General features: G+C 41.9%; 1 protein-coding gene across 4 annotated transcripts in view; it reads left to right on the top strand.

The window, feature by feature from the left end:
* DIS3L2 (DIS3 like 3'-5' exoribonuclease 2) overlaps positions 1-18,474 on the top strand; it is a 404,569-nt gene that overhangs the window by 225,239 nt on the left and 160,856 nt on the right. For all 4 annotated transcript variants that reach the window (XM_075068347.1, XM_032803899.2, XM_032803901.2 and 1 more), the window contains one exon: positions 115-349. In XM_075068347.1, coding sequence (XP_074924448.1) covers positions 115-349 — 235 coding nt within the window. The remainder of the gene's footprint in view (positions 1-114; positions 350-18,474) is intronic.

An 18,474-nucleotide genomic window follows, 5' to 3' on the forward strand; every position in this document is an offset into this window, starting at 1 on the left:
GCCATCTATTATACATTCTTCCCCCTGCCCCCAGGACACAGATGAGAAAGGAAGATAGTGTTTTTTTCCAGCTCAGTGATTTAGCATGCATCTTCTTCCCCCCTGCTTCTTCAGGTAATAAAGCCAGATGGCAGTGACAAAGAAACAGAAGCGACACATGAATCAGATGTCCCTGAGGAGCTGTTGGGGACTTGCCTTCCTCGAGAGCCAGTGAAAGGAGATGCTGATAGACTGGATGTCATTATAGAGGCTCTGTTTGATGATAATGATACAGAGAATGGACAAGAGAACTCACAGAATGTGCTGGCTGATGACATTAAGAAACTTTCTATGGATACCAGTGAAAAGGGTGAGTGGGTCAGATTGCTGTCTTAAACTTTGATTTCTGCGAACTTGAAGTATTTTCTTTGCTGCCTTGCTTTGCTACAAGATTTAAGGTACAACATGGAAGTTGAATGTGTCACCAACCCTGTGCTTGCCATGCTAAGCTCCCTTAACAGTCAATAGGTTGGGTTCTGAGTGGATATTGAAAATTGGCTTTTATGCAGCCTCAGTGGACTCAATGTAAATCTGTAGAACAAAAATCACCCCTTTATATTTGAGGTTCCCAGTGTCGCATGTGACTCTGTGGTTTGCAATCTGACTCAAGATGTTGCTGTAGCTTTTTCCTCCCATCCCAGGCAGGCTTTCTAATCTGTATTCCTCACTTTGGGGATAAGAATTACATTCTTTTTGGCTTTTTCTTGCATTGCAAAGTTGAATGTTGTTTGTAACTCAGGTCTTTGAAGAAGAAATTGATTTGTTTAAAAAAAAATTCAAGCAATCGTGATTCTTTTGAAGAGGAGCGGTCTTATTCTGAATCTGAATCCTTCCTGTGTCATCAGATGTCACAGGAAAGATTCAGTGGTGCAAACAAGGTTCCACCATTCCTGTCTGTTTCGGGCCACTGTTTGCATGTCTTTTATTAAGCCCCATATGTTTTCCCTGTCTAAGCATGTTTGATGGAGAGATTCTTTCTGTTGGCCGTTTTTTACGTGTTTCTCCAGATGCCCAATGGCATGCCTGCCATGGCAGATGCGCTGGCTTCATTCTTAATACACGTTCAAGAGATTGCCATCATCTCTTCGGATAGTATTGGAGACAGGATTGTTGAGCTCTGACAAATCTCAGCACTTGTCATAAATTAATTCAGTTTAATATTTGCTACTTTCCTGAGGCATTTGCTTTCAAAGGCAATTAGGTGGTCTGTCTATATTCTTGATGGGTTTCATCTTTCACATCCATATGTTAAAATGTAAAAAAAAATTGAGTTTAAGGTTGTTGGCTTGGTCTTTAAGACGTAGATGATTATTGACCAAATCTTGCTTGAGTCGGTGACGGCAGCTGCTGCCTTGCCAATTGGTGACATTATTTCCTCCTGGACATCCCCATTGGCTTGCATGTTATTGCCTCGCCTCTTGTATTCTTTTGCTTTCTAATTTTATGCTTGAGTTGGGGGTTGCTCGGGTTCTCATTAGATTTGTTTTTTCATAACTATTTACCCCATCTTTTTTGTGATACTGGACAGCCTTTCATTTTTGCTTATATGTTGGTTGCCCGGTCGCTTGGAAGAGCCATATCGTCAACAAAATCTAAATTTTCTAGTGTTAAGCTGTGTTGGCAGAGGTGAGAGAGTGCATTCTTGTTTGACAGCAATATCTGTTAAACCATTAGCTCAGGTCTAAGTTTACTTTCACTTTGCAAGCTGCATCTTGATATAAAGTCTTGATCTGGTTAATTATTATTGTTGATATACCATCATGCTTCAAGATGCTGCGGTGTAGATTAAGATGGAAGCTGCCATAAGCCTTCTTAAACTCTATTGACATTTATAATGAATGGATTTTGGCACTCGATATTTTCCTTAGTGGTTGTTCTTAGAGTGAAAATCTGGTTCTTCCAGGTCAAAATCTGGTCTGCTCTTCCCTTACCTTTGCCTTATGCTGCTTCCTTTATCCTGCTTCAGAGATACTGCAGAGACCTTCGTTGTCACTGAAACGAGTGTAGCATGTTGCTAGGGTTACTTTTCTTGACTATCTGTTGTGCTGAAGGCTTTTCCTGGTCCCACATTTTGTTGAAAAGTTTGGTGATTTTATCAATGATCTCATCATTACAAGCTTTCAACTTTTCCTGGTGACTCGGTTTTCACCTGCAGCTTTCCCAGGTTTTACGGTTTTTATTGTACCTTCTTTGTTTGGGGTATGAGAAATTAAGATGTCCAGCTCTGGTGTTTAATTTCTTTGTCAAAGTCAGGAGTTTCTTGTGGAGTTAGGCTGTTCAGCACTTCTTAAAAATGCTCTGTCCATCACTCTGTTCTCTTTCTGCTGTTTCTGTCTTTACTTCTTTATCCTTCACAAGTCCTATGGCTGATCTAAACTTGCCAGTTAGAACCTTGCTGAGTTGATAAGGTGTTTTTACTGTTCCCTCTTTCAGCAACCACTTCAGCTTCTTTGGTGATCTTATCCATATATTTCCTCTTGTCTCTTCTCGTGCTACTTTTACTGTTTTATCCTTTGTTTTATATAGCATTTTTTCTGCTGCTTTTTCTGGAGCTATTTTTGAGCTGTTGATGTTTGGTTTGGCTTGTTTCCTTTCTTTCACGCAGTTCCACGTATCCTCACTTACCCAGAGTTTTGGTTCACTTAGCCAGTATCCAGACACAGTTATTGCGGCATCTCTGCTAGTGTTGCAGCAAGGAACATGACATGTCAATGCTGACTTGCTGGGACAAACCCTGCCCTCATAATGTGCACGTGCAGCCCAAATTGTTTTTAAAAAGAACCCCACATTCACATTTTGAAGGCGGAATTTGGCCTCAGATAATAGTACCACCAGCTTGGATCATGATCCTCCCAACATGAGTAACTTCATTCATGCAGGTAGTTCCATTGGATGCAGTGGGGGTCTACTCACCTGAGTAAAGGACTTATGCACATGTGTTTGGAGGATTGGACCCTTGCCCAGTTCAGGTGTCCCTCACTGTGTACAGTGTAACTAGACTTCCTTTGAAAAAATGCGGGTGTTCATGGTGTCGTTTCATCCATGTAATACAGATCTTTTATACTAAGCTTTGTATCTTGGCTGTTCCCTGTATAAAATCCCTTCCCCTTGAAACAAATTACTTTTGCAGCAACAGCAGAGAGAGGCGCAAATAGGAGAAGGGAATGTATAAGAGTGAAGCTCATTGCTCTGCATAAGGGCTGACAACGCCTATGCATAACATACTTTAGCCCAATTGTGAGGACTCAAGCACTCAACGACCTTTGCAGGGGCCTCTCCACAGAGATAAATATCATCCTTTCTGAGCAGTGGCAAGACTGGAATAAATAGTACATAAATGAGCAGTACAATACTCGAACGGAAGCTTCTGATGGGCGTATTTATACAGCAAAGTCTCAAGGATTCATGCTAAGGAAAAATGCCATCAAGTCAAGCACTGGTAAAATGAGAACATCTAGAAACAGACAAACCTATATTATAAACAAACCCAAAAATCCATCTCCCAGAAAACAGAATCCTCACCCAATTTAACTTCACTCACAGTTCTCGTCCTGAGAAGAAGAGGAGGAGAGTACAAATCACATGCGACAGATGTTAATCATGTTGCTTAATGCCCTACTGGTAGGGACTCAGGCCACGTCTATACGACGCGCCATTTCGGCGCGTTAAAATCGAAAGCTCTGGGTTCGATATATCGCGTCTCGTCTAGACGGGGATATATCGAACCCAGAGCGCACTTACATCGATTCTGGAACTCCACCAAAACAAACGGAGTTCCGGATTCGACTTTGCGAGCCGCGCACATCGATTCGGCGCGGTGAAGATGGGTGAGTAACTCGATTTTAGATATTCGATTTCAGCTACGCTATTCCCGTAGCTGAAATTGCGTATCTAAAATCGAATTTCACGCGTCGTGTAGATGGGGCCTCAGATACTACAGTGATGAGCACAGCATCAGAACATATATAGACTAGAATAAACCAAGCTGTATGATTGACTTCACTGCCTGAAAAACTGATCAGAAACAGCTTAATTTAGACGTAAGTGCTGTAGTAAACAAGATTAGAAACCTATTGTACACAGAGTGTATTGAGTGGTGGTGAGAACAAAGGATCAATAATTTGTGCAAAGTCTGGAAAGTATCACTTATTGGTGGCTTCCCTGTCCGTGGTATCCAGTACACAGATAGATAGATTTTAAATAGATCTACTTCTTAATTGCTCCTTTAAAGGACCAGCTGTCACAATCCTGTAAGGCAGAGATCCAAGCAAACACTTGCATTTCAGTCACCCTTCTCTGGATCATTTTCTTTCCCTAAAACAGTCATTTCTCTCCCTTAGCTCAGTACGAGTACATGTGGCAGATATATCTGCATGTCGTCCTCTTGTATTAGGCTACGCCGGTTTCTTCCACCGTATGGTGTTGAGATTGCTCACAGGGCTCACGTATTTTCGTACCAGTCAGGCAATCCGCTCCTTCCTGGAACCTTAACTTTGTTTTAACTGGATTAATGGTTTTCCCCTTTGAGCCACTGGCTACCTGTTTTCTTTACCACCTGTCAATCAGGGCAGCCTTTTTGGTAGCCATCATGTTAGGTAGAGGGACAGGGGAGATCCAGGCCTTCATGGCAGGCCTCATATTCCTCCTGTCGCCAGCAGTCATTCATGAGGATAGAGTCACCCTCATGTGAAGTTTCTGAGTAAGGTGGCTTCTGAGTTCCACATCAGTCTGTTCACCTTCTGGTTTTCTTCCCTAAATCACATTCCACTCAGGGTTAAATGAAACGTCACACGCTGGATGTCATGAGGGCATATTTTATGTGGCTAGGACCCAGCCATTCAGGTATATACTAGACTCTGGCATTTGCTGAGCAGGTTAAAGGGCAAACCCATATAATTGAGAGGCGAAGTGGGTCTCAGACTCAGGACATTGTGCTAAGAAGGGGTCACTTGGGCAGGTTAGGTTAGTCCACTAGGGCTTGGATGGCTTCTCTGCCCTGCTTAGGTAACTTGTAGAATCCCCATATATGAGAGAGGGTACAGATGTAAAAAGGACTCTTGATTTCTGTGTTCCCATCTCCTAACTACATGTATAAAAGGGTTGTATGATGCAATCTGTGAGTGGTGTTAGAGGATTTCCCACTGTTCAATTTTGGGAGCTCAGATAGCCTAACTTTTTTCTCTTCATTCACCTTCCTCTTGGTATAAAGCTGTTTACAAGATTGCAGCATCTCCACCAGTTAATGTTGCAATAAAAAAAAAATTCACACTTTATATTATTAGTATAAGTGTTTGCATTCAGTGAAACCTTGCAGATCTGCCCCAAACCAGGAAAAGCGTGAAATGTTCTGTACACGGTATTTCTTTTACAGTGTTACATCCTCACTTATGCTCCTCTGTAATCTGAATTTCACATGAATTTGAGCCAGTCTTATCAGATACTAAAGCAGTTCTTCAGACTTGCTGATAAGGAAACATCAGCAATGCAAATAGTAGCAGTTTGTACTGTGAGAATGGCACCCACTCTCATAAAAGCTAGTAAAGAACTGTCACCTTGCCAAAACCCATCCTTATCCAACAAATCTATTGTGGGTTCTTGAGCTCTGCTCCTAAGAGGTTTCACTGTATGCTGACCACATACGCTGGATATCTCAGGTCCACATGGATAGCTCACAAACCTGTGACTCAATAAAATAATATCGGTGGCAATGACTATAGTTAGGGTTATGTAATAGGTTCCTTCTAACCCCTTCTTTCCACCTGCTCAAACTTTTCTGAAACTAAATTCATAAGCACAAACTTTTAGGGCTTGTTCTCTACCTTAAGTCTGAGCAAAAAATCGTTCCGCTGTATTTGAGGATTTACTCTGCAAGTTAACCGAGCTAACTCAGCTAAACATATAATGAAAGATCTAGTTAAATATGTGGCCATGAATTGATCAGTGATTTGAGCATTGGCCTGCTAAACCCAGGGTTGTGAGTTCAATCCTTGAGGGGGCGATTTAAGGATCTGGGGCAAAAATCTATCTGGGGATTGGTCCTGCTTTGAGCAGGCAGTTGGACTAGAGACATCCTCAGGTCACTTCCAATCATTCTATGAAATTGGACCTGGGTAAGAGCTGTAATGGCCTTAGTTTGCAGGTAGCTGGAGCAGGGTGAGCTCATGCCTCTCCACCTAAATATTCAACATCAGCATAAAACTGTTAGGACAGCTGGTAAGACAACCCCCATCTTTTAAGTCAAATGCAGTCAGTAAAGACCTTAATAACTCCAGTAAGGCTTGTAATTATCCCATCAAATTGTCTGGGGCCAAATTGTCAGCTGTTGTTACCATCCGCAGGCCACTGTTCTGGAATACTTGGGACCCACTTTCCCATTGATCTTTGTAGGGCAAGCTTTGTAGTATTGATTGTATATGTAATGTGCCGCAATTTCAGTTTTTATTTGATTAAAAAAGGTGGGGGGGAAGAAAAACAAAAAAACTTCTGTAATATACACATTTTACTACAGTGTATTTGAAACTCCTTTTTAAATGTGCAAAGGGATATTTTGTCTCTTGCTGAACTAGCAGTTTTTTCAGAAATCCATTTGCATAATTTTCTTCAAAGTATCTTCAAACTCACATTGAGCCTCTTGCTGCCTTGGAAGTAGTCCAGCTTTGAAAATCTGTGCTCTGCGTCAATAGATCCAGGGGATGCCCTCAAAGCTCGCCATGACACTTCGCTGAAGTTGGGAAGTGTGTCTTGATGACTGTTCCAAAAAGCCAGCACATCCAGTTTCACATTGTCAGGGCTAGGCACGTTCATATCAGTAGTAATTTCCCCTTTCAGATTTGAAATTTCATCTTTAGTGGCAAATGGTTGAAACCCTTTGGCATAAGGGCATAATCTGCTGCAAAATTCATCTTGAGGAAGGGGTGCAACCACCTGGATGACATTCCAAAAAGAATCTTCAGCACCAAACACTTTGGGGTTCAGACTGTGGTGTCTGGCTCTGCACTCATCTTGCATTGTGTAAAACAAAGCCTTCAGCTTGTTCGCGTGCTTGAAAATGGCCCTGAAACCAATGATGCAAGATTTCATTTCTTCTGTAGCTGCTGCCAGTGCAACGTTAATCAGATGAGCAGGACAAGTAATACGTAGCAGCTCCGGTTTCTGATTGAGTTTAATCTCCCATGCAGATTTAGGAAGCAGAATCTGTGTTAGTTGTGGCCACGTTTTCCCAGATTAGTTGATACATCTCAAACATGTTAGTTCTTGCTGCGTCAGCAGAGAGGATGAATGTTACATGCGGGTTTATTTGCTTTGAAATCAAAAAACAAAAGGCCAAGAATCGGAGGCTCCAAAGCATCAGGAGACTCATCAAAAATCAGACTAGACTCCACATTTCCATCAATTCGTGCCATCAGTTTAGATACTAAAGCATCATCTTTCTTTCAGATACTTATGAGTGAGGTTGACTGCATTAGGAAGGGTTTTCCAGCTGGACTGGATTGTCACACAAAGTCACCAATAGGCCCTTCTGCTATTAACGGTGGTTTTCCAGCAAAACAAAGAGCATGCACAAAAAATCATTGATACAATCGTACTGTGTCCTCCTTTTCATTAAATCCTGGTGAAAAGCTCCTGATATTGACTGTCCCAAAGCTCATTTTCTTCTTTAAGCTTCTTGTGTTGCTTGCTTTTGACAGGCTTCTTTATTCTGTCAGCGGGAGCACTGATCCCAGTGCTGCAGTACTTGCAAGCGCAATGCATCCTCTTTGCTCCCGTCTTGACTCTTCTTGAAAATTTCTAAGCACAAGTTTTCTCGTTGGTAGTCAGGCATCGATTTGCGTTTTTGCCCCATGTTTACCTTTTTACCTTACCCATGTGTAATCCCCAAGGAACTTGTCTAGGTTCCTGGGGTTCTGTGTGCTGGTAGTTCAGGGAGAGGAACGCTGTTCCTGGTAGGAAGGGGGAGCCAAGGGCAGATTCAGGGCTGGTCTACACTACGGGGGAAAATCGATTTTAGATACGCAACTTCAGCTACGTGAATAACGTAGCTGAAGTCGAATATCTAATATCGATTTACTCACCCATCCTCACCGCGCGGGATCGATGTCCGCGGCTCACTATGTCGATTCCGGAACTCCGTTGGGGTTGGTGGAGTTCCGGAATCGATATAAGCACGCTCAGGGATCGATATATCGCTTCTAGATGAGACGAGATATATCGATCCCCGAGCAATCGATTTTAACCCGCCGATACGGTGGGTAGTCTAGACGTGGCCTCAGAGTCTGCTGGGCAACCAAGAGCGGGAGAGAGACTCTTTAGAGCAAGAAGGGCCTGCTGGTTTAGGGAAGGATTGCAGGTATGCCTGCAGAGTGAGACAGGGGCAGAGTGAAATGATTGATAAGGGAAAGCCTGGGAAGAAGAGTTAGCCTGACCAGTAGGGAGTGAGATGCCTTCTCTTGGGAGCTCTGGAAGTTGGGAGGGGGTACCCATTTTGGGAGTAGTCTGGAGCCAGCCATGGAAAGGACAGGACTGGCTGTGTGGGGATCCAGAAAAACTGACTCATCTATCCAAACTCACAAGGAGAGTGGCAGTAGAGGAGGTATCTGGATGGATAAGGGGCATTATATATCTATCTGTGGAGGACTGATTGTTTAAATTCAGCGCCACGCTAAACAGACATAAAGAAATAGGTGGGCAGTGTCTTCCTGTGAGCCAAACATAGCGCGATATTAATGTTGTTTGATTTTTCCAACCTCCACTGTGTGTGTGTGAGTTCTGTGTTTTACCTGGGGGAACTGCTTCAATATCAGAGTTGCAGGGCACAGTTGTGTAAAGCTTTAGTGTTTAACAAAAATAAGTACCTGAAAAAATACTGAGTGGATTGATAAACGAGTGTACATCAGTAGAAACAGAACTCCTTTAATAACAAATCCCAGGTAATTTATCTGTGAAAAATCGGGAAAAACTGATGTGGAAGACTATGTATATGCTACATCTCCACATGTTAAATACTAAAGGAGAGAATATTTTTTTTCTCAATAGTGCCATATTGATGATTGTTGATCTGCATAATCAGAGCTTCAAAAACTTGTCAGATCCTAGTCGCTAGGGAGAAAACCGTATTTGTACTCCAGAATTTAAGCTATCAAGATGCTATTTTTTTAAAAGGGATATTTTCAAAGGCACAGAAGGCAGGTGGGTATCTAACAGCCTTTAGTGCCTTCAAAAATCTCCTAAGTCTTTAGCAAAGAAAACTGCAGAGAGTGGTGTCTGGCACTGGTTTTCTGTTGAGTAGATCTTCTGCAAACAAATGCCACCACTTCTCTCCCCCAACTCCAAGATCAGACCACTGGGGAAAGGAGAGAGTAATGGGAGTTGAAACAAGATGCTGCTCATGGACTCTACTCTGGGACACTCCATCTGCTAATAGGTGTGTGGTCAATTTGAAGCTCTCCAACCCCCTTGGCTGCTGGAAGGAATAATTCTCTGTGTTCTGCCTTCCTACCCAGATGCTCCTGGTTGGCTCAAGTGGTCATAAGGAGTCTCCATTAATCGCTTCTTCTGCAGCCTCCAGTTTTTGGGTATATCCAGCGAACAGCTGAGGTTTCTACTTCTGCTGCTGCTCATAGCTTTTCAAGGCTGCAACAGAGTGATATATCTTATTCTTGACAGTTTCACTGTCAGGATCATGACTGGGACAAGGGCGGTGGGGCCTAATGGTCAGACCCATGGGGGTGGCCAGGCCTGGAGATTAGAACGGGAACCACACTGGAGTGAAGAATCAGGATCACAGGATTCCCAGGGGCATAGTGGAGAGCAGAACTGAGGGTCAAAGATAGGGAACAGAAGCCAAAAGCTGGGGCCCATAGGTGAGCTGGAGATGTGGCAAGGAAGTGGAATCGGAGGTCAGAGCCAGGGATCAGAAGCTGAATGCCAGAGCTTCTGGTTGTGCTGGAGACGTGGTTGGGAAGTGGAACCAAAGGTCAGAGCCAGGGGTGTCAAGGATTGATAAGGGCAGGAACTGAAGCCGGGTATAAGAGCAGGCTGGGCTGGGGCAGGAGCAGGCACAGGAAGCAGGATCAAGCGCAGTTGCAGGCTTGGAATGCATTGAGCAGCCGGCGACCTCTGGCTGCTGCTGAGTCAGGTAGTAGCTAGCTTGGCCCCTCCACCAGTCAGGAAGTGCAGTCAGTCAGGCAGCTCCTGTCAGGATCAGCTGTGACCATTGCATTGCTAGCAGACTGAACCTGCTGCAGCTGGCTCCCTGGCATTCACTGTCACTCACAGGCTTTCCATTAGGAGGGGTAAAACTGACCAGACTCGCAGGTCAGTTTTCATTCTGCTGCACGCTGGAAAAGCCATGTGCAGCTGCAGGTAAACTGGAGTTGTTTGTCTGCAGTCTCAACATAGCACTGTGTTGGTTTACTCTAGTCTCATGTTTGGAAGGTTAAGTTTCTAGTCCTTATAATGAGTTATATTTTTATAGAGCTTAGCTCTTTCCAAAGTTAATGGCACCCATCATGCAAAATCTTCCTATTAGTTTTGGACGAGTGGGTTTTTCGAGTTCCATCAGTCGAACCTTATTTAGTCTCCAGTGTTAAGTAGTTTTAAACTTTTGATTGCGTAAGTGAGGTCTGCAATAGAAATCAATGTTGTGGTGCTTGAGACAGGTAACTTCTTATTCTGTTCTTCCCACATCACTCTTCATGACCCCACAATGACCTCTTACGTGAGGCAAAAAATTACTCTTGCAGTTAGGTAACTGGAATTAGATAGATTCACATATTACCATATGTTACTGAAGAGCCTAATTAATCTGTGCTTTTCCCTTGGGTCACAAGTCCTGGCTGTGCGGGCTAAAAGGCTTGATTTTCACAATGGATGGTAGGCATGGGAGGTAGCAGAATCTCGTTATCGTTAACAACAATTTTCCTAAATGAATCAGATAAAAATGTATTCATCTAACCTAATCAAATACTGTACTTTTAATTTAATAGCAAAATCATTCCTTCTTGTGGGGGGAAAAATGACACAAGCACTTTAAGAAAGATAATATACATCCCTAAAAAAGGAAATGAAGCAGGCATGTTAAATATTTAGTGAAACACAATTATGAAAACATTTCCTAAATTATTTCTTAATTTTATGAATCTGGTGTTCATGAGAGGTGCAACATTGATAGTTCAGGAGAATGAAGTCTTCCATTATTGGCAGTAGTACTGTGGGAGTCCTGACCCTGTTTTGGACTGATCAGCTTTAGGGGCTGTCAAAAGGTGGTGCAGTCTCAGAGCCAATTCAGGGATTCGCTGCTCTGCTAAGACTGCCAGCAGATGGCCCAGCTATGGCGGCTTTGTGATGTGGACTTCTGTCCATAAAGAATTAGACTGAAATCCTCTGAGCTCATCTTACACAGATCATCAAACAGCATTTTGACTGTAACAGTTTTGATCACTATGGACCTAGGCTGAAACTGATGACCTAGAGGCACCCTGGTTCTTTTATCCCTGTCCACAGAGATACCTAGACATTCAGTCTATGGAGATACCTAGCCACGCATTTTGACATTGAGTTCAGTCTTTGTCCACAGTGAAATATTCCATGTAGAGCAATGTGAGGTTCCTAGTGAAATGCTCTGTAGGATAATCTGAAGCTAAGCTAAGCCTTCTCATCATCTTGAGCTTTGGTTTTTCTAGTGCCCCCCCCTTTGTTTCCCCCATCCCCAAACAAAATGCATTGGTAAAGTGTTATATATTACCATCTATCCATATGTACACAGTTCCCAATGCAGTCGGGGAGAGTTTCTCTGTGAATAGAGGTCAGAGATTGCCGGTCTCTCATAAGAGGTTAGAATTCTGTCCACTTTAAAACACACAACTGTTTGACAGGTACTCAGGAAAATACTCTGGACACAGCTGGTCTAGTGAATTGGTGTGGGCTGGCTCCTCTTCCATTTCTGAGCGAGCAAAGAGCTGTCTTCACTACACATGACCTCTGCCAATATCCTAGAACCCTCTTTGTCAGGCTTTAGGCAGGAATATAGCACAGAGAGAGGCCTGGTGCATAACTTTCTTCTAGCCATGGAGAGTGCGTAAGCAGCCATACTCATTCTGGCTGAGACTTTGAAAGCAGAGCAGGGGATTTAGTCATGACTCCCATTCATTTAAATTGAAATCCCATATGTGGCTTTGAAAATCTAAACCTTTGTCTCTCTCCACAGTAGATGTCACCCCCTATCAGATCTGTACTTGGAAGGAAACCTGTAGTATACACCTTTTGCCATTGCTTTTTGCTCTGCCTTTTTGTAGATATTGGGTATTGATTGATATGTCCGTGCTGTCTATAAAGTACTTGCCTCTGGATCTTCAAAAACCTTCTTTCTAACCCTGCGAGTTTCTAACTTCACACGTTTTTGGTACTGTTGGCCATGTGGGTGTAGCACATTCAGGAATTAGCAATGAATGGTTATCGCAGGGTGAGATTGCTCAAGTGTAAACTTAAAGGAAACACCATGAAGGAAGTTGCTGGTGCTTTTAAAGTGTGTACAATAGCTATTATGAAATGCCTTGGGAATACTGTCTGGCTTGAAACTGCCCTGCTATTTAAATACACAGAGCTATCTGAGTACATTGCACGCATGGAGAAGGGGGCATGTTCACACAGTGACCATTAGTCTGATGTAGGACACTCTGTGCTATAGCCATTATTAAAAATTTCAAAACTGCTAACTGGAAAGTCCAGTCAGAGTGAGCTAAATATGCTCCTTAATTCAGAAATAATCTTGTGTTGTACAGATGGAATACAAAGCATGTGGCTAGTGTTTACTCAGATGCTTTTTCTTGTGTGTTGCTTTCCAAAGTAGGACTTCTTTGTGGCTTATTGAAAAGTAGAATAAAATCTAGTCTAGAGCAGTACCATCTGATTCGTTCAGCGTAGCGTTGGACTTTCACAACCGTAGCGGGAAAGGTCAAGTGCTGTTCTCAGATGTGTACACAGCTCCCATTCACTCTAGCAGGATCTGCACATGTATTTCAGAGAAGCTGTGGCTCTAGGGGAGTGAATCGAGTTCTGCCTTGCAGAAGACATGTGGCCATTTAAAGTTCTTATTTTTTTGTGGTAGTGGGCCGTGTGTATGCACTTTTTAAAAATCTTCATTAGTACCCCTAAAATCAGGATCTGATGAGCAATTTGATCCTTATGTTGCACTGTATAGCAGAGTGGATAAAAACAGATTTTTGGGGGCGGGCGGGGAATTAAGAAAATTGATTAAAAAAAAAAAAAGTAAATCTGATTTTTAAATTTTGGTTACATTGGTTTTTTTTCTTTTAAAAATAAATCTGTTTAAAATGAAATCTGAATTGAATACAAAATCTGTTAAGGCCTGAACTTATTATAGTCTCTTAAAATATTTAAATAAAACATAAATATGCCGAATCCATGAGCCTCTCAAAAATTTTGACTTGAAGGCTGCTTTTCTATGTAAAGAAAGAATCAGGGGAAAAACGTCTAACTTTGGAGGTCAAGCTTTATACATCTGGCACAACAGGTGTGTACTGTATTTAAAGGCTTGTTTTGCTTAATAAAAACAATTTGTATATATGCTGTTTTGTGTTTAATTAAATTCCAATTACCAGCCTAATGAAGTGTGACACAAATCATTAGCAAAAAGTTAACTATCTAATGAATAAACAATATATCATTCACCCTTTTCTAACATACTTAAAATGTGCAGTTAATAAGAATCTGAAAATATTAAGAGATAATTGCTTAAATAAATGTATATAGTACACCCTTCTAGGTAGCAAAAAGATGTACCAAATCTCTATTCAGTTGTAAGTTAACATGTTTCAATGGTCATATCTACCAATGAGAATGCACCTTTCTTTAGAAAATAACTGAAGTACAAATGGAGAAGCTGATTAAAACTGATGACTGAAATTGCCTTATCCACGCTGCTGTATAGAAGTGCATGTTGCGGGTTACTTGATGTTTCCAGTATCACAGAGAATGCCATAGGAATGCTGGTTACAGAATCCAAATATCCCACCTTTTAGTCACCTATATTAAGTATTAAATCATGCTGTTGCTCCTTTTGATTGTCATTAAAAATGAATCATTGTTCCAGTTTGTGTTATCGAAGTGCATAATTGCCATTCTCTACATGTTTAAGTAGTTTTTATGGAATTTTCTTATTTACGGTATGTCTCTTTATATTGGTATAGACAAAGCTTTGAAAAACACTTCCTTATTGAGAGTGGTGCACCGTCTTTGAGATTAAATCTACTAAGAACCAATTTATTCTTGTTGAAGTCACTGTGCTGATGTTCTGGTACAGGTTTCAAAGTAGCAGGTGTGTTAGTCTGTATCCGCAAAAAGAACAGGAGGACTCCTGTTCGTTCTGGTACAGAAACATCAAGTAGCTAAAGCTGCCCAATTAAACAAACACCAGAGAAGTGAAAAGTCTATTACTTCATTAGCAAAGAGCAAACGTTTCGTGCTCTTGAGTCACATGTACCAACCGATCTGTATCGTATAGGAGCACCTGGATCTGAAGTCCACATTCTGTGTTTGGAACTGGACAGATCCCAGCAGTGGCTGCAATTGGGAAAGTCAAGTCCATGTGGAATGGGCTAGGTCGTTTTCTTTAAGATTTTTATAGCTGAAGTAGTAAGCATTCATTAATTGTTTCTTCTTTCCATCCCGTGAGGGAGAATTTTTTTTTCCAGGCAGGTATTTTTGAGATTTGAAACTCTGATATATTTTCATTTGCAAGTGGATATTGCATCTTTAATTGCATTCCTTCTGGAAGGAATTGCAGTTTTTCATAGTGACCAGCGCGTACCTGGAGAAAGTAATTTTGGATCTGTCACCACTAATAAGAATTTTAGTATGATGACTGTAGAGCCGTTTTGGCCACCTGTTAGTGTCATGGTAATCTGATTGTACGAGGACATTTTGAGGGGTTGTTTTTAATAAGTGAGACCATGAATGGTTGCCAGATACGTCTGACTACATATGAGAACTGTTCAAACTGATCTTTTAGAGAAGGATCCGAATGCCACAAGTGCTGAATCTAATTTGCTGGTAATAACATAACTAATTTGAGAGGTGCAGTAAGTGCCTAATTGTTTAAGTAAAGCTATTACCATTTTGGTTTGTCAGATAATCGCTGAAAGGAAAGCAAGGGGATAATAACAGAATTAGACTGGGTTCTTGCTGCCGAAGTGTGTTTTCCCTGTAAGATAAGCTTATGAAGTATTGCCCAAGCTAACATAGTAAATCTTTCTCAGAAAACATGACATTTCAGAAGGTGGAAATATTGAATGGCCATTGGATAACCACTACAGTAAATGGGTCAGAATAATTCACTTTTGGTTTGCCATAAGGCAAAGAGCTTCTTCCCACCCCCACCCCTTTGTGCAAAAGCCACCTTCTTTCAGATCTTTTCTCTCCTTTGAAAATGGCCTCTGTAGTTCCCCCATGTGTTTGGGTGCTCACCTCTGCTCCAAACTCTGGTCCCTTTAGAACAACATTTCCCAGTAGGGCCAAATGAACACCTCCTGGTGCCAATGGAGCCGGAAGGGGCTTTTAGAACAGACCGAATGCCAGTTCACATGTCTATGACAAAGCTGCCTACAGCAGAACTTCTGTGGCAGGTCCTCCTTGGATCCTGGCAGTTCTAGCCCTCTCATTACGTCTCTCCTTTCTTCAGCCACAAATGAATATTTTAGTGCAGAAGCCTGGGATCTGACAGCTCAGCCAGGTGGATTTCAGATCTGTGACATCCACTCTGCCTCAGAGGATACTACTACTTCATCCAAAGTGGCTAGAGGTTTGCCACTTTGGCCATCTCCATGGGACACTTTTGTGCATGTGTCTTTGTCACTGTTGTTCTTTAGTCCATTTGGTGTGATCCTTTTGGCAGCAGCCTTCTTCTGCCTCACATTGGCCAGCTTCTGCTAGGAGGTTCACTTAGAAAAGGCTGCATCTTTTGCTCATTTTATCCAAGAGCCCCAAGGCATCATGTTCCCATCTCATCCCATCTCCTGTTTGAGAAGCATCACCCCCACTAGCAAGTATGTCTTTCAGGTATAGATTCATAGATTGTAGGACTGGAAGGGACCTCGAGAGGTCATCAAGTCCAGTCCCCTGAACTCATGGCAGGACCAAATACTGTCTAGACCATCCTAGAGATGGAGATTCTGCAACCTCCCTAGGCAGTTTATTCCAGTGTTTAACCACCCTGACAGTTAGGAACTTTCTCCTAATGTCCAACCTAAATCTCCCTTGCTGCAGTTTAAGCCCATTGCTTTCTTGTTCTATCCTTATAGGCTAAGGTGAACAAGTTTTCTCCCTCCTCCTGATGACACTTTTAGATACCTGAAAACTGCTATCATGTCCCTTTCAGCTTCTCTTTTTCCAAAACTAAAATAAACCCAATTCTTTCACCTCCTTTTAGGTCAATATTATCTAGACCTTTAATCTTCTCTGGACGCTCTCCACATCCTCTTGAAACGCAGTGCCCAGAACTGAACACAATATTCTATTTGAGGCCTAACCAGCACAGAGTAGAGCGGAAGAATGACTTCTTGTGTTTGCTCACAACACACGCTGTTAATGCATCCCAGAAATCATGTTTGCTTTTTTTGCAACAGTATCACACTGTTGACTCTCATTTAGCTGTGGTCCACTATAACCCCTAGATCTCTTTCTGTCCTACTTCCTCTAGACAGTCTCTCCATTTGTATGTGTGAAATGATTGTTCCTTCCTAACTGGAACACTTTGCATTATTCTTTATTAAACTTTCATCCTGTTTACCTCAGACCATTTCTCCAATTTGTCCAGATCATTTTGAATTATGACTAATCCTCCAAAGCAGTTGAAATCCCCCTAGTTTGGTATCATCTGCAAACTTAATAAGCTACTTTCTAATCATTCTAAGTCATTGATGAAGATATTGAACAGAGCCAGTCCCAGAACAGACCCCTGCATAACCCCACTCGTTATGCCTTTCCAGCAGAATTGGGAACACATTAATAATACTCTCTGAGTATGGTTATCCAGCCATTTATGCACCCACCTTATAGTAGCCCATCTAGTTGTATTTGCCTAGTTTATTGATAAGAATATCATGCAAGACCATATCAAATGCCTTACTAAAGTAAGGTAAACCACGTCCACACTTCTCCTATCCACAAGGCTCGTTTATTCATATCAAAGAAGCTATCAGATTGATTTGACATGATTTGTCTTTACAATCTAGCTGCTATTCCGTATCACCTACCATCCTTTCAAGTGTTTGCAGATGATTTCCTACTTACTTGCTCTATTATCTCCCTGGCACACGAAGTGAAACTAACTGGTCTGTAGTTTCCTCTGGGTTGTTTTTATTTCCCTTTTTATAGAATGAGGCACTATATTTGCCTTTTCAGTCTTCTGGAATCTCTCCCGTCTCCATGATTTTCCCAAGATGATTAACTAGAGGCTCAGATACCTCATCTATTAGCTCCTTGAGTATTTCTAGGATAGCATTCACATCAGGCCCTGGTGACTTGCAGGCATCTAACTTTCTAAGTGATTTTTAACTTGTTCTTTTTTTTTTTATTTTTCAAACCTACTGCCTTCCCATTAGCTTTACTTATTAGGCATTCTTCAGACTTCTCGGTGAAGACTGAAACAAAGAAGTCATTGAGCTGACTCTGCCATTTTCAAGTTTCCTGTTCGGTTTCTCCCTCCTCTGAGCAGATGGGCTTGACCCTGATCCTTTTGGGTCTTTCCTCTTGCTTCTATGCATTGATTAAAAAATTTCTTGTTTCCCTTTATTCTTGTGCTAGTTTGAGCTTAATTTTGTGCTGTGCCCTTCTAATCTTGCCCAGCATTCCCTGTGGTGTTTGACTATATTATCCTTTGTATTTGTCCTAAGTTTCCATTTTTTTGTGAGACTCCTTTTTATTTGTTAGGTCTTGCAAGATCTCGTGGTTAAGCCAAGCTGGTCTTTTACCACATTTTCTATCTTTCCTACCCAGCAGAATAGCTTGCTTTTGGGCCCTTAATAGTGTCCCTTTGCAAAACTGCCAACTCTCCTCAGTTGTTTTTCCCCTCAGTCTTGATTCCCATGGGACCTTACCTATCAGTGCTCTAAGCTTACCAAAATCTGCCTTCCTGAAATCCATTTTCTCTGTTTTGGTGTACTCCCTTCTACCCTTCCTTAGAATTGTGAACTCTATGTTTTCATGATCACTTTCACCCAAGCTACTTTCCACTTCCAAATTCTCAAGAGTTCTTCCCTATTTGTTAAAATCAAATCTAGAACAGTTTCCCCCCCCCAGTAGCTTTTTCAACCTTCTGAAATAAAAAGTTGTCTGCAATGCAGTCGAAGAACTCACTGGATAGTCCGTGCCTTGCTGTGTTATTTTCCCAACATATATCTGGATAGCTGAAGTCCCCCA

Source organism: Chelonoidis abingdonii, chromosome 8 (assembly GCF_003597395.2).
Source record: "Chelonoidis abingdonii isolate Lonesome George chromosome 8, CheloAbing_2.0, whole genome shotgun sequence".
In the NCBI taxonomy this organism is placed as follows: Eukaryota; Metazoa; Chordata; order Testudines; family Testudinidae; genus Chelonoidis; species Chelonoidis abingdonii.